The sequence below is a fragment of the Polypterus senegalus genome, chromosome 6 (assembly GCF_016835505.1).
Source record: "Polypterus senegalus isolate Bchr_013 chromosome 6, ASM1683550v1, whole genome shotgun sequence".
Lineage (NCBI taxonomy): Eukaryota > Metazoa > Chordata > Cladistia > Polypteriformes > Polypteridae > Polypterus > Polypterus senegalus.
Window position 1 is genome coordinate 25,558,148 of NC_053159.1, and position 11,547 is coordinate 25,569,694.

The following is an 11,547-nucleotide window of genomic DNA, read 5'->3' on the forward strand; positions in this document are numbered from 1 at the left end:
TGTAATGTTGCGTTCTGTTATAAGCAACTCCAAATATACCAAGTTAAACTCAGGCACATTAAGTGCTAGCGAATGAAAATGATTCTGATTCTAAACCCTCTTACTCCTACACAGATTGCGAGGATATCGTAACCCAAGAAGCTGCCACTTATTTCCCCAAAGTATTTCTCCTAAACACAAACGAATCCCTTCAGTCCGGTGCCCATGTCCCCATGACATGTGTCGTGTAATGTCGCGTAAGGCTATGTAATGCCGTGCAATGTTTAATGAGGAAGCTTCGCTTAAACTTTTGGCGCGCTAAACGGTCCTGCCGAGGCAGCCCATCCCCCCGCCGCTGTCGTCATAGTCTTTGTGCACATCACTGTGCCGTGTTTTTTTTTTTATTGGATCCTACCATATGCAAAAAAAATTAAACGTCGCTGATATTTCTAAAGTAATTATTCATTCGCGTAAAAATATCTATATGAATTCTTTTAAAGCACAGGCTTTAAAATAACAGTGATTTGATGCAGTTTCTCGAAATGCTCCCGCATATGACTAAATTAAAGCCCTCCCTCTGCTGCTTCGTGAGTGGAATCTTCCGAGACGATGTGGTAATCGCAGCCATGACGGTCGTTCGCCATTTTGATTTGAAGTCTGGGTAGACGGTTGATTGTGTGCGTGTGGTTTTGCGCGTGGATTTTCGTTTTATTTATAGTTTATCAATCAATTGTTTAACTGTAAGATCACGTACGAAATTCTATCACGATTAGATTTCTGCGGGAGGGTAATTCGGCGGCAAACTACTTAGTATCCAAAGAGACAATTAAAAGGCGCCATTCATTTGCACAGCGTGGTTGGGACTTGAGGCCTACGAAGGCCTCTAGTAAACGTCACACTGAAAACAAAGGGAGCTCAGCGCAGCTTATGTTCTAAGCCTGCACATTATATTGTGCAATTGTGAAATCATTTAGCGGTGTTTAAATCGCAATCTTTGGACGTTAAAACGAGTTATTTGATAATCGTATTAAAGTTGGGCCGCATTGGCGACGGAGAAGATGGCCGAGTGTTATATCCGAGTGGCGGAAGACGAGAACGAGGAGCCCATGGAGATTCCTTCGGAGGATGATGGCACAGTGCTACTGTCCACTGTCACGGCGCAGTTCCCCGGAGCGTGCGGCCTGCGTTACCGGAACCCGGTGTCTCAGTGTATGAGGGGGGTTCGCCTGGTGGAAGGCATTCTTCATGCGCCGGAGACTGGCTGGGGAAACTTAGTCTACGTGGTCAATTATCCTAAAGGTACGTATTAAATCATTAAGAAATGAACCACTAGACATTGTTGTGAAATGGAAGCCTCCTACCGAGACGGCGCTAACCCGCCATTTGAGTTGATGGTCTAGTTGCCCTGAAGACCGACATGTGCAAGTTAAGACAATTCCGGAGTGTTGTGGAAATCAGCCATTCGGTACACTAGATTTGTAAGGCTGCCATCACCATAGAAATACGATCGGCTGTTTTATACGTTGTGTCCACGTGCTAAATTCTTTTATGCAAAGCACAAGCTTTATACCGTGCTTAAAACTGTCCCTGTTGGTGCAATGTCAGAACTGCTTAATGAACTGTGGGTAAAGTTGGATCAACTTCAGAAATACTGTTTGTCGCTGCTAAAATCGCAATATCAGTAAAACGTGTTTTATTTTAGTGTTCTAAAACGGTGCGACAGATCAGAACTGCTGAATCTAATATTTTTATTTTGTTAGATAACAAAAGGAAAATGGAAGAAATTGATGCAGCATCAGCTGTGAAAGTAAAACGTGCAGTGCAGAAAACGTCTGATTTAATTGTTCTTGGTCTACCATGGAAGACATCTGAACAAGATTTAAAGGAATACTTCAGCACCTTTGGCGAAGTGCTGATGGTTCAGGTAATACCGGTTTCAGTACTTGATACATGCTGAAGAGAAGTTGTCTTGAGGTTTATCCTTCTATCATGGTAACATTTGTCTTTAAATATTCCACCTAAAACTTTTTTTTTTTTTTTAAAATATGGTTCTTGCCTGATGTACTTCATAGTGGTGGCTGGAAAAAAAAATTTTGTGGAGAAAGGACAAAGATTCCAGTGAAACTGGACAGTGGTAAAAGGTGCAGGAAAAGCATCCATGGTTGGGATTCTTTAAGTGTGGCATAATGTTGGGTATCTGTTCACATGCACAGAACATGTGGAATAAAATAAATTACTTTTTTTTCTTAATTTTGTTCTGTTAATTCTGGGGAAATGTTAAATATAAACTGTAAAGGCACAATCCTACAAATTGATTTAGAATTCAAGATCTGTCTCTCCCACTCATTCATTGGTCAAGAATCCTGTCTTTGGAGAGGCAGATCATCAAATCTTGTGTAATTTTTTTTTTTTTATGTGCTCTGTGCATATAAATGGATACTTGACATGGACTATGCGACAAGTTTCCAGAGAATCCTTTTCTGTGGGTATTTGTCGTTGGTCACAGTTTGAGTCTTTATGTACTTTCTCTATGAAAATGAGGTATTTGTGTCTGGTCAAATCACCACTGCAAACTACATGGGTAAGTAACATCTGCAGAAGTGTCAGTTTTAACTGGAATATTCCTTAACTTTTTTTCTCTTGACTCTGCAGGTTAAACGCGATATAAAAACAGGGAACTCCAAGGGCTTTGGCTTTGTCAGATTTACAGACTACGAAACACAAGTGAAAGTTATGTCACAGCGACACATGATAGATGGAAGGTGGTGTGATTGCAAGTTGCCCAATTCAAAGGTAACTTGTGCACTGTGTTTAATGGAATCTCTAAATTAGTGGGCAGATTGGCCTTAATTTTTTTTTTTTTTTCTCTCCCATTTATTTTTTTTTTTTATTTAAGCAAAGTCCTGATGAGCCTCTAAGAAGCAGAAAAGTGTTTGTTGGTCGTTGTACAGAGGATATGACTGCTGAGGAGCTGCGACAGTTCTTTATGCAGTATGGGGAAGTTACTGATGTCTTCATACCCAAGCCCTTCCGAGCTTTTGCGTTTGTCACCTTTGCAGATGACCAGGTATTTTTAAGTTTAAATATCACAGTTAACATCTTGATGATCAAATTTGGTTGTTCTGCACTGCTATATCAACTATTAATGCAAAGTATGTTTTTAGCTGTGTCATTTTAATAGTGATAGAAATAACAATTTGATTGTCCGTTGTTATCCATGACTGAGTATGAAATCTTGTGCACCCATATGCCTGTGTCCTCCCCTTATTCCTTAACTCTGATTAGTTGTTTGCTTCTTGGTGAATGCCACTTGTTTGTGTGTCTAGTGTTGCTATGATTTTCTATGTAATAGTGTTCCAGCTTCAGCAATCCAGTACTCAAACCTTACTGTAGCCTTCAACAAAGTAAACTGAACAAGGTTTTTTTTTTTTTCCTGTATCAACAGTTATGAATCAAGTGCAGATTTCCCATTATCCTTATCCATGTAACCCTCACAACTGAGAGACTCCACTCTTATGGGTGATTTTTATTAAATCTGGAAAGCTGAGATTTTGTTTCCTTTTTTCACAGGTTGCCCAGGCTCTTTGTGGAGAGGACCTAATAATTAAAGGAGTCAGCGTCCACATCTCGAACGCCGAGCCTAAACACAATAATAGTAGGCAAATGATGGAGCGAGGGGGGAGATTTGGTAACAATCCAGGGTTTGGGAATCAGGCCGCGGGGTTTGGAAATAGTAGGGGTGGAGGTAGCGGGCTAGGCAATAGCCCCAATAACAACGTTGGGGGTGGAATGAATTTTGGTGCTTTCAGCATTAATCCTGCAATGATGGCTGCAGCACAAGCCGCTTTGCAGAGTAGCTGGGGTATGATGGGCATGCTAGCAAGTCAGCAGAATCAGTCTGGGCCCTCTGGCAATGCTCCAGCAGGCCAGGGCAATATGCAGAGAGATCAGGGTCAGGGTTTTGGCTCTGGCAACAATAATTATGGTTCAAATTCTGCAGGATTGGGTTGGGGAGCAGGTTCGAACTCTGGCACAGGCAGTGGGTTTAATTCAGGGTTTGGTTCCAGTATGGAATCAAAATCTTCTGGGTGGGGAATGTAGATAGTCGCGTTTTTTTTTTTTTATATAAAGCATTTTGTTTATAGATGGTAAGTATTTTGAAAGGTCTTTGCAGGATTTTTTTTTTTTTTTATTGTCCATAGTAATGGAAATATTTTTGCCCATTTTGTAAGAACTGAATGTCTGCACAATTCTTTTAGAAGATTTAAATGTGCAAGAGTGTCTGAAAGTTTCTGTGTTTGCCAGGTTAAAAGCAACACTAACTGTTTGAATTCTCCACCCCTGCGAAATTGAGTTTGTGGCAAACTAGATTCTCTGCATGCCTTGTAAATAATTTATTCCACAGACAAGCAGTTAACCTGCATGGTTGTATTCCTTTTTAAATCCAGTACTCCCCACCAGTCAGTTTTTCATGTTTTGTATGTAGATTGTCGGGTTTCAAATGTCGTATAGTGGGGTGGTTATTTTTTTTTTTTTTTCCCAAGTTTTCTCTTTTTTTATGGAAAACACTTCATTAAAATCTCTCTGCAGTTCATCTCTTTTCCAACATGGCTGGAAGACACCCATCACTGGCAGCAATGTTCGAGCGATCTCAGTATCATTACCCTTCTCATGTCTAATGCTTTATGCCATCCAAGAACACCGCTTCGCTCCACGTATTCTGTTTAGACGGTGGGTGTTGCATTTATCTCCACTATTTCATGGAGTCATATCTGAGCGATTCTAACGCAAGTTTGTGATGTGGAGACGAGAGTTTCTTGAAGCTTAATAAGAACCTTGAGTGGAATGGATTGTTGGTGCCACGAGTGAGAGGATGGTATGAGCGGGCAGAGCAAAAGCACGTGTGGAAATAACCTGGTTGTGGCCATTTATTATTATTATTTTTTTTTTAACTTTTATTTTTTTGAACTTTGCGAGATGTGACTCTTCCCTGTGGCTTTGGTGAGAGTGTGATCGGAGCAACAGTTGCAAGGAAAGTACGAGTGTTTCTTCATCAGAGGACGTCCATTATCTGTTTGAGACTCTAGGGATTTTATTCTGCTCGAAAGGAGAACGCAAAACACTTTAGTTTCAAATGTGGAATGTGTTTTTAGCCACCATCACTCTTTGTATCTTGTTATTTCTTGATGTGAATGCTGTTTGGTGTGTGCTTTGTTTTCCTGTTACTGATCTGTAAGTGTGGAAATGTGATTTGGTGGTGGAGTCTGTGATGGGCGCACTGAGTTTAGTGTGTCTCAAGGAAGGAGGGGTGAAAGTTTTTAAGAATTCCTTTAAGGCAATTGTTGCTTTTGTTCAGTGTTCTGTGTTTGAATGCATTTTATAATTTGTCAATGAAGGGAATTCTCAAAATAAAGTACATTTGATTAGGATATGTATATAACTTTTGGTGTTTCTTGAGTCCAACACAAAAACTTATTTAATTCACATATCTAGGGATCTCGGCTAAGAAGTGATCTCCCCTCACCTTTCAACTGCGGACCCCGGTTCACAACTGGACCAGGATGAAGTCTGTTTTCTGAAGGCTGTTTTGAAGACCCAAGCACTAGAAAAGCAGTGGTGGTCAAAATAACTAGCCAACAGTGGACTGAAGCCTGATTGTCTCTTTTAGAGGTGTAAACCTCACACTTCAGACTTTGGGAGCTATCCTTGCATTTTACACATTCATGGACAAATGGAGTTAAATTATACCTGAAGCCATTTAATTTCCTTTCAATAAAAATTTAAATCATGGATGCTGTGTACAGGGAAGGGGTTCTTTTATTAGTGGTATTTCCCACTCTTATCCGGTAGTCTTAACTTTGTTTTGTTAATGGCCACAGTGTCTCCTCTGCAATGTGAAAAAGCTTTGAGAAACTCTTTACCCTTTGCAGCATTTGGTGCTTTGGTTCTTAAGACAAGCCCATGAGATGGGTGGGTTAGCTCCTGAGGAGCTGCAGCTGATAGGGGAAACCATTTACACAACTTTCTCAAATTGACTTTTTTGATGTAATTCATTCAATTGCTGCACAATTTGTGTTCTTAAATGTTATGTGGTGATTGATTAAACATAGCTTGAGATTTTAAGTATGTTAAGCCTTTCTTTTTCTCTACAGTTTTAAGCTTGGTATAGAGTCATGAAACTAAAAATGTTCAAGGGTGCTGAATTTTTATGTTGGCTCACACAGATAATTTTGGTTCTTTTTCTACTGATAAATTATAGATTGAAGTTTCCTGCTTAGCAAAAAAATGCTTTTCTGTCTATCCTGATCCTCCTAGACCCAAATTGTTACTTGATTCACTCTAAAGATTCAAGGAAGGCTTTTTTTTTTTCTTTTTTCCCTTTTTTTGTTTACATGTGATTTGCACTTGTAATACTAGATACCTGGATAGTCAAGTGATAAATTACTCTTTGAAAGTAGGCTACATTATTTTAGCTCTTCCCCATTCACATTTGTAATCCGTGTGATCTAAGATTCTGTATCTACAAGGTTAAATGTTACACCATGCCAATTGCCTTTTAATGCAAGGTTGCTGTGGGGGTTTTTAATAGTACAATCAAATGTTCTGGTCTGTAGAGGGATTATCATTTTGTTTCTATAGAGTTTCTATTAAATTTTTCTGCCTTTTATTAAATTGCTTTGTTCCTCAAATGTATTCAACTACTAGAAATGAGATTCGTCTTAAAAAAAAAAAAAAAGTAGTTGTAATGAATTCGGAGGACCTGAATGAAGTACTAGAAAGTGCCTTTTAAGCCCTTCAGAGAGCAGGTGTAGTTACAGGAGCATCTTGTATTATAGTTACTAGATTACTAGTTTGACTGCTGGAGTAGTTGCCTTAAAAACTGGTTGTAGCTTTGAAGCACAACTGTACTCCACATCAAGAAAGAAACCTTGTATCAGCTCCATGATATTGAAAGACAAGCTTGAAACCTTCAACTTGGTTTCACTTGGTGGTAGTCTTGTTTGATATTGCAAAGTGTTTTTGTGTAGGAATGTTTTCCATATATATGCCTACAGTAATTTTATTAGATGTTACTTTTCATATATGATAAACTACCTGAACTACATGGAAAAGCAAAAAGCATTTAATTTTTTTTAAGCAACCTATGAAAAGTTTTCCTAACACATGAAAACCACTAATACGTTTTTAAATGAGTATGGGCACAGGCTCTTGATTTGACACTTGTATATGCTTTTATTGGGTGTTCCTGTTGGAGGAGCATCCTGTGTATTTTCTCTTACGAAACTGTTGGTGTAGGATGGTGATTTTTAGCTTAAATCCTGTACTTGGCTCTATTTCCATTGGACTCTGCACTCTAAATGAAGGTTCTATCTATCTTGGGTGGTAGTATGTGTAGAATGTAATTATTTAATTATAAAGTAGCGCATTACGCTAATTCTCCCTTTTATTGGGTGTAAGGCAGAAAAAAGTTTTCAATTGCATGATGTCTTTCAGCTTAGTCTCCACTGTGATGTAGGAGGTGAGCCCACATGCTTGACAAGCATTGGTATGGGATTTTAACCTAGACCTCTAGAATCGGTGAGGCAGCAGTACTAACACTACTACAGTTCACCCCAGTGAGAGGGGCATCATTTTCTTTATTTAGCCATGAATGAACTTTTTAGAATCCGAGTCTTGAGAGACCTACCCCCACCCAACATTCGTTGTCCTGTATCAGCTTTTTCTTAATTTGTGTGAGTGCCAATGGGTACTTCTTCCTGTAAACAATGTATGTTCTTCAGAGTTGTGACCTTACCTAAATAAATCCCAACATTGCACCAGTAGGTATAGCAAGATGTTCGCACAAGAAGCAAGGCCAAAATAGTTTTTTGGGTTTTTTCCTTTTTTTTTTGCTCTTTCGGGAGTACATCTCATTTTCCCATATTTCTGTTTGAAAAGGATTTAACTAACTTTTTCAGGTTTGTTTGCAATTGCTTTCAGTCTTTTGCACAGATTTCCGGTCTGTTGGAAGATTGTGTAGTTTTTAATTTGGGTGAAATTCTTGGAATTTATACAAACGTTTAGAAAGTTACCAGCAGGTAGAAATTGGTTACAGCATAGATATGTTTATACACGTTACTTTTAAGTTCTACACTGCCACACTTGTGTAAGACTGCAAGTCACTTCACCCTTTTTGGTAAAGGGTATTAATTTTTTGTTGTCATATTTGATAATTAGTGGCAAATATTTGAAGCAGATTTCATACAGTAGAATGCAGCCAATACAAAAAACTGAATGGTGCATTCTGAAAAACTGTGGCTGATGTAGGTTTGCGCTGAAAGTGGCCTATAGACAAGGTTGTGGCACATTAGTTATGATACTCTGTCCCATCCAACATACTCAATTTCTACAGCCTAGTTGTTAACATTACTTGACGTGGCCAGCTCTGTTCTGTCTGGCATCTTCCTTTGGTAGATTACAACCTTCACATAACTGCTGCATTGAAGTGCATGTTTGTAGCTGCTGGCTACTACGACATGAACCTCATTAGCAAATGTAATCAATTCCATTGTTTATAGGCAAGTCTAGATAGCTTACCATTTTTATATCTAGGCCATCTCCTTGGTTTGGCTTGTGTTAAGCTGAAGATGCTCCAGTATTACAGTACATTGGCCAGAAGTCACCTACCTGTCCACTTCCTGAACATTCCATGATTGCAAAGCCTTGTTGGAAACTGCTAAAGTTAGTATGTCACACAATTTCATGAATCCTGACTTACAGAAGATGGCTGGCAGTGTGTCTGGGAGTTGGGCAGCTTATTTTTAAAAAAGTAATTTATCATTTTAAATACTTGAATATTTGTTACCTCCTGTTTTCTGCTGTAATCATAATAGTTGATGCACCACTATCCTGGACAAAGCCTAGTAGAGCTACTCTTGGACTTGTGCTAGGTTTATGTTTTAGGTCAGACTACAAACCATTCTCCCGGACCAGGCCCACCCAACACAGCATGATGTGTAACCAAACTTACTATTAGTCTTGTTAATGTTTTCTGGCACAATGTAGACAACTGGGACATCGGTCTGCGTTGAGGTGGGCTTTAAAGTTTCAGGTCCCATTTTATTTTTTACTTTAATCATTTTATAACATCTTTACATTTAAGCATCTGCTAAAGTCTGAATTGTTCAAGGCTGTCTACCTGCTTGTTAGGTACATTTGATTTACATTATTAATAAAACTGGAAGCAGCGTCTAGGCCGAGCCCAGAGATTTTCACGTTAGTAGCCTTGAATCTCACTTTTTGTCTTTCTTTGATCGTTCGCCCTTTGTGATGTACCTCAACCTGCCATAGGGGGCAAATGTGTTGCTTCCCAGCAGTATTCAAACTCGGGTGCAGCAGTGGCTGCAGGTTTTCATTCCAATTATTTTCTTAATCAATAACCAATTACAGCCATCTAAATGAATACTTTTTAATTATAATTTTTAATTTTGATGCAGAGATATAGTCCAGGTATCGCGCTGTCTTTGTTTTAATCTAATTGTATTGGCAATGGCCAAATCAAATGTAATGAAGTAGAGCTCAGAGATAACTTCATGTTTTAAATTTGAATGCCAACTCTGCATGTAGTATTTGGATCTAATGTGTGATTAGTGCCACTGACAATCTGGCAAAACCTTACTGTGTTTAACAGGTGAGTGAAACCTTTGCTGAAAGTGTCAGTCCCCACATATAAGTGGCTATTAACATACCCCTTCGGCACACCATGACCATTATTTATAACTAAAGCAGATAAAAGGCCAATGAACAATGGTCTGTAGACTAGGACTCCAATTGTGTTAGGGTCCGTTTTAACCTCTTAATACGCCACTTTGCCAACATTTTTAGCAGAGGTTTGTATTTCACCCAAGGGGCACCTCCTCATCCTTGCCTACTAATTTAGGGAGGAATTAAAACACATTTGGTGAAGCTTTGGGGAAAGATTAACTAAGCCAGGCTTCATTATAAGAAGACAAGTCAGATTGTATTCTTAATATTATGTTGTTTAGCAAAGCAGCTTTATTTCTAAAATAACAAACGGCTGCAACGATGGTTTTAAACTGGGATTATACTATTTGTTTTAATTTAAATTAACGTATCACTACAGCTACCCCAAGTGGAGGCTCTGATTTTAACTTGTAGTCTAATTATACTCTTTATCCTCTAGTCATTAATTTATTTAGATTTGGTTTCATTTCAAAATTTATAAGATGTCCCACCATAGGGATTCTTGGTCGTAGCTACGAAATAACAGGTAGGATAGACAACTGCAATTAATGTCAGAGAACCAGCCTGCCGCCTCTGATTATACTGTACCAGACGATGAAAATTTTGCTTCCTGCATACTTTTGGTATGTATCTCATGGATCGTGGCCTGCTGATCACAAAAATCACCTTTAAAAAAAGTGAGGCACATAAATTGCTTGCCAGCCCAAAAGTATTCTTCATATATAGCTTAAGTGGGAGCAGCCAGAAGAAGTTAAATGTGGAAGGTGAAGGATGTCGATATCTGAGACGGATGTTAAACTCATCCTGGCACTGAGGGTTCTCATAGAGCATAAATGTGAATATCGGCAGAGTTTCTTTGCAGCTTTTGTTGATTTTCGTAAAGCATTCAACTGAGTTGATCGAGCTGCCCTGTGGGACATCCTGAGGGTTCGCAGGATTCCTTCGAGGTTACTGGATATCCTGGCCGGCCTGTACACTGGTACTGTGAGTGCTGTGTGGAGCGGAGGCAGGACCTCTGCGTTTTTCCCAGTTGATTCTTGGGTTCGTCAGCGGTGTGTTTTTTTTCTCCTACCCTGTTCAGTGCTTGCATGGTCTGGGTGTTGGGCAAAGTCGTGGGGCATCTGTTGGTGAAGAAAGATTCACAGATCCTGACGATGCTGTGATCTTTGCGGAGTCAATGGAGGCTCTGATCGGGCGCTCGAAAGACTGAGTAAGGAGTCTGAGTGTCTGGGCTTGCAAGTGTCCTGGATAAAAACCAAGATCCAGGCCTTTAATGACCTCTTGGGCACAGCCATCAGCAGTGTGTCTGTCTATGGAGAGAGTGTCGACCTTCTCGAGAGGTTTAATTTCCTTGGTAGTGACATTCACTTCTTGGGAGAGCATGGGGGTCATGAGGTTGTTGGAAAGCGGTGTGTGGCGCCCCCCATATCTATGCAAAAGGATGAAGGTCCAAGTCTTTAGAGTCCTGGTGCTTCCTGTCTTGCTATATGGTTGTGAAACATGGATGCAATGCAGTGACCTGAGACAAGACTGGACTCCTTTGGTACTGTGTCTCTCCGGAGAATCCTTGGGTACCGTTGGTTTGACTTTGTGTCGAATGGGGAGGTTGCCAACCGGGATCCAGAACTGTTTGGTCGTGTAGTGGGTGCAGCAACACGCTGTACCAGTGCATGCTCCTTGATTTGTTAAATTCAACTTTTCTGAATTCCAGCTGTTTGAGTTTCCTTACTACTTGAAATGACCAAGAGGTCTCACCTTACATCATTATGTCTTGATACTGAGTCTGGCACTTGGACAGCGGGTCTGAATCAGAGGACCTCAGGA

At 39.8% G+C, this 11,547-nt stretch overlaps 1 protein-coding gene across 4 annotated transcripts; it reads left to right on the forward strand.

Annotated features, from left to right (window-relative positions):
* Window positions 1-609: 609 nt before the first annotated feature.
* Window positions 610-6,102, forward strand: LOC120530882 (TAR DNA-binding protein 43). 4 transcript variants are annotated; one of them, XR_005634032.1, is made up of 7 exons: window positions 611-1,278; window positions 1,740-1,903; window positions 2,632-2,772; window positions 2,876-3,046; window positions 3,550-3,667; window positions 4,570-4,710; window positions 5,473-6,102. XR_005634032.1 is itself a non-coding variant. In XM_039755617.1 (6 exons), the coding sequence occupies exons 1-5, from the start codon at window positions 1,038-1,040 to the stop codon at window positions 4,705-4,707; spliced, it is 855 nt and encodes a 284-aa protein (XP_039611551.1). In that variant the 5' UTR covers window positions 611-1,037; the 3' UTR covers window positions 4,708-4,710; window positions 5,473-6,102. The 4 variants fall into 4 exon arrangements, 2 of the variants coding, with proteins under 2 accessions (XP_039611550.1, XP_039611551.1); XR_005634033.1 differs by having other exon boundaries at window positions 3,550-3,634; XM_039755617.1 differs by lacking the exon at window positions 3,550-3,667.
* The last annotated feature ends 5,445 nt before the right edge of the window (window positions 6,103-11,547 follow it).